Source organism: Spinacia oleracea, chromosome 5 (assembly GCF_020520425.1).
Source record: "Spinacia oleracea cultivar Varoflay chromosome 5, BTI_SOV_V1, whole genome shotgun sequence".
Taxonomy (NCBI): domain Eukaryota; kingdom Viridiplantae; phylum Streptophyta; class Magnoliopsida; order Caryophyllales; family Amaranthaceae; genus Spinacia; species Spinacia oleracea.
In genome coordinates this window covers 41,005,910-41,010,417 of record NC_079491.1, presented here as the reverse complement: position 1 = coordinate 41,010,417, position 4,508 = coordinate 41,005,910, and the positions used below count along the sequence as shown (strand labels likewise).

The 4,508-nt window shown below is 39.6% G+C and overlaps 1 protein-coding gene across 2 annotated transcripts; it reads right to left on the bottom strand.

The window, feature by feature from the left end:
* Positions 1–1,179: 1,179 nt before the first annotated feature.
* LOC130460609 (centromere/kinetochore protein zw10 homolog) lies at positions 1,180–2,622 on the bottom strand. 2 transcript variants are annotated; one of them, XM_056827895.1, is made up of 3 exons: positions 2,035–2,622; positions 1,653–1,826; positions 1,180–1,410 (listed from the first exon to the last, which is right to left on the bottom strand). In XM_056827895.1, exons 1-3 carry the CDS (start codon positions 2,047–2,049, stop codon positions 1,246–1,248), a joined length of 354 nt encoding a protein of 117 aa, XP_056683873.1. In that variant the 5' UTR covers positions 2,050–2,622; the 3' UTR covers positions 1,180–1,245. The 2 variants fall into 2 exon arrangements, with proteins under 2 accessions (XP_056683873.1, XP_056683874.1); XM_056827896.1 differs by having other exon boundaries at positions 1,180–1,406.
* Between the last annotated feature and the right edge of the window lie 1,886 nt (positions 2,623–4,508).

Sequence of the window (4,508 nt, the reverse complement as noted above, 5' to 3'; positions counted from 1 at the left end):
ATTGGGAAGACTAAATAATTACGGTATATAATTTTGTCGCATAATATTTCTCATTTTGTCGCACAATCTTTTCAAAGCATGCATGATATACGGCATCTGCATTACATCCATCCTTAATTGATGGAATTCCGCCTGTTACAAGGACTTGCTTTAACCCTTGTGGGCAAAACTTAGATATGTAACAGCACAAAAACCCCCCATAGCTCTGTAAACAAAAGGGAAAGAAAGGGTCATTAATTTTTATGACTAAATAGTGACAAGGAGCTCAACAATTAGTATGCAAACTACACAGGCAGAGATCTCAAAATAGAATAAAAAGATGACATGAATAGTGAGCATACTCCAATAGGAAGCCAAGAACCATAACCTAATCCTAATAACAGTATTTGCAAATGAAGCTTCCTAAAAGTGAGCATACTTCAAGAAAAAAGCATTGCTTCCTAAAAGTGAGCATACTTGTAGGCATGTAATGGTCATTAGTGATGCAGAAGTTCTCACATCAATGATTTAAAAACTCCACGACATGAATACCTTGATTGGAATGGTAGCTTCATACAGCAACAGAACATCCCTTGCAGCATGATAGAATTCCAACGCCACTCTTGGGGATGACAAACAAACATCCTACACACAAGAATTATCAAGAAGTCATATATGCCGTCTTATAACATGCAATCAGCAAGATATCAATCCTGCCCAGAGTCAGGGACTCAGGATAGTAGGTATAACTGTGATAAAATGGTGAAGCAAAATGTTTTTCCAGCATTTCTGTCTAGCATTTGCCAGCATTTCTCTCTTTTTCCTCACAGCAAAGTGTACCTCCACGTTATCAGCAAAGTTGCTTAATCTTTCATCATTCTTATTAGATTTGGAAATGAACATAATCTCCTGTAAAACAATCTCAAATTCAGAAGAAGAGTTCATGATCTTCTGAAAATCAACTAACTTTGAAGCATCATCAGGGACAACCTGAGAATACAGAATACAAAAGATTCAACACTGCAAAGAGAGGTCAGACTACACTTAAAGAAATAAAAACAAAAGACCAACGAAAACTATGAATTCGCGTTGAAGATCTTAAGCAATCAAACCTAGAGATAGGGTATCAGGTGAACATCAGCCCCCCCCCCCCCCCCCCCCACGTCCCACACCAACCAGCTATCAACATACATGGAAAAAAGTATTTACATGATGCATGCAGTGAAGTTGAGCATAAACGAAACATGGATGACAAAGCTGAAGTGTTTACCTTTGAGAGGAAGTTAGAAATAATAAGCTCAGACATTCTTGGCCACGCAACCTTCCGAAACAACGCATCCAAGGACCATTTTCAAGACATATATACTGGTGGATAAACTTAACAACTATCGTCATTCTTGAGAATAGAGCATCGCTATCAATGTCATCTGTCTACATCAAAAAAAGGGGTTAATCTAACAGGCTATAGCATGTTGCGTTCTTTTCCTTGAATAACGTAGTCTAATGTTTTAGTGTGTTACTGACTAATTAAAATTTACCAATCACCAAATTCTTTAATGCTCTTCCTGATTTCTTATATCTTGCTTGTCTGCTTTGGCACTCAATATACATACAATTTCTTGAGTGAAAAGGGACCAAATTTATTATACGAGTATTTATATCATTGATGTTACCTTCGGCTCTAGACTTGAGACTATCTTCAAGATTTTGTCACTGCTCTCGACCAAGCTACCACTAGATTCTTCCAGAAACGAAACAGGGGAGTTAAATTTCACTGCAGGAGCAATGACATGCTTGATGAATAAGTCAGCGGTCCTTGCAAGCCCATAATCAAGTATTCCTAGCACCTGGGAAAATGACAATTGAAAACTATAAATTCTAGGAAATGGCAGCTAAATGAATCCTCAAGTTAGCCATGGAATACTCAAATCATACACTAAATTTAGCGAGTTTGCTAATGAATATCATCATACATTCATACACTCAGTTAGTTAAGAATAAAGAATTAAATAGCACATAACAACATCTCACTGCATTGAACAAACAGAAACTTACATCCATGGCTTCCATAACATTACGAAGCTCGACACCACGAGCCTCACCAACGCCAGAGCGATAAACAACCCGAATTCCACCAAAATCAGTGTCAAAACTCACCACAATGTTCAAAAAGTTGACAAGCAAATCTTGAATCTACAAACCCAAATACAACGTGTTACACCAAGGAACGAATTACAGTGAAATCTTAAATTTAGTTTAAAACCTAAGCAAAACCCATGAACAAAAATTTCAGGTTTCTTAGTCTCGAGCCTGAACCAACACCAAATTTGTAGGATACAATCAGAGATAAATTTAAAGCATTTTTAAGGTTCTTTTAAGCCAAAATTCGACATTGAAAATTAGGGTTAATTAATTTACAGTTTCAGCGGGAGAGAAGAGAGGAGAGGACAGAGCAAGAGAGCAATAATTAGATAATTCAAACACAATTCATGTAAATTGAGAGACTGAAATGAGGGGGAATAGAGCAATTGAACAAAAAAAAGGCAAGGATGAGGAGGAGCCAGTGGAAGCATAATGTACCCCAAGTGAGAACGGCGGCGGCAGAGATGAGTTCGAATGACCACGGCGGTGGCGGAGCTTAAGTTTCCCGGCGAAATTCGATGGTGAAGAAAGTAGGTCAGAGTCAGTCAATCGTACGAAGGAAGAAGAAGGTGCTGGTGTTTTTGTGAAGTGAAGACAAGCCAAAAGAAAGAAAGAAAGAAAGAAAGAAAGAAAGAAGCTCCAAATTTGCGGCGTTAAAGGATAGACGCCGCCAGATTTTTTTTTTAATAATTCGCTGCGTCATAATCGAAGATAACGCCGCAAAGTGTTATTTTTTTAACTAATTCCTCGAATTTCTCATTTAGTTAGAGGCGTTAATTGATTAACGCAGCTAAGTCATGGCAGCAAATTAATGTTTTTCTACTAGTGGAAAACCCCTTGCCATCATCTGTCAAAGGCAAGGCTATTACTGGCCAACAATGTTAGAAGATTGTCGAGCTTATGTAAAAAAGTGCGAGAAATGTCAAAAGTTTTCAGCTGTGATAAACTTGCCAGCCAATGATTTGATGCCCATTCTGAACCCAATCCCATTCGCACAATGGGGAATGGATATTGTTGGACCATTCCCAATGGCGGCTGGAGGGCGCAAGTTCTTAATAGTAGCAGTGGACTACTTCCCCAAGTGGATAGAAGCAGAGCCGATAGCAAAAATAACGGCAAACCAGGTGAAAAAGTTCATATGGAAAAATATAATAACAAGATTCGGGCTGCCGCAGGCAATAGTTTTTGATCATGGATCACAGTTTGATTGTGCACCCATACAATGCTTCCTGGGATTATACAGAGTAAAGTTAGCTCACTCGTCAGTATGTCACCCACAGAGCAATGGGCAAGCAGAGGCGGCGAATAAGAAATTCCTGGCTGCAATGAAAAAGAAGCTAGAAGACTGTAAAGGCAAATGAGCAGATCTTATGCCAGAAATTCTGTGGTGCAACAGAACTGCTATCAAGGAGGCTACCGGCGAGAGTCCATTTAAGTTAAGCTTCGGGTCTGAGGCTGTCATACCGGCAGAAATGGCTCTGCCAACCATGCGAATCCAGCATTACGATGAGGAGAGAAACGATCAGCTGCTGCGACATCAGTTGGATTTCATGCCAGAAATCCGCATGAAAGAAGAAATCAGTTCGGCAGCATACAAAAGCAGAATGAGCAGAGCATACAACAAGAAAGTGAAACACCGGCCTCTAGGAGTAGGAGACCTGGTACTGCGGAGAACGGCGGCAACAGGAAAAGGAAATGCTCAAGGAAAGCTGACAGCCAATTGGGAAGGACCATACCAGATATGGGAGGAAATTGTTCCTGGATCATACCGGTTAATGCAAATGGATGGTACCGCGCTCAAAAACTCCTGGAACGCCAGAACTCTGAGAAAGTACTATGTTTGAAAAAACTGTAATGATGATGTATGAGAACACTGATTGCAATAGCAGTCTGCATTTTGCTGTTATGTATAATTAGGGCGGTCCTCAAATACGACCAGTCCATAAATGAAGGAAGAAAACAGCAAAAAACAAACGCTGCATAAATCAACACGCAAAGGTAATGTATGGATGTGATCAGTAACAGTAAAGAAAATAAATGTCGTTTGGGCACTTTACTGTGAAGCGTAGCAGTCCATAATAAGTTGATGTGATTAGTAACTTTGGAGAAATAAATGCCGTTAAGGGGCACTCCATTGTGAAGCGTAGCATTCAACGAAGTGTATGGATGTGATCAGTAACAGTAAAGAAAATAAATGCCGTTTGGGCACTTTACTGTGAAGCGTAGCAGTCCATAATAAGTTGATGTGATTAGTAACTTTGGAGAAAATAAATGCCGTTAAGGGGCACTCCATTGTGAAGCGTAGCATTCAACGAAGTGTATGGATGTGATCAGTAACAGTAAAGAAAATAAATGCCGTTTGGGCACTTTACTGTGAAGCGTAGCAG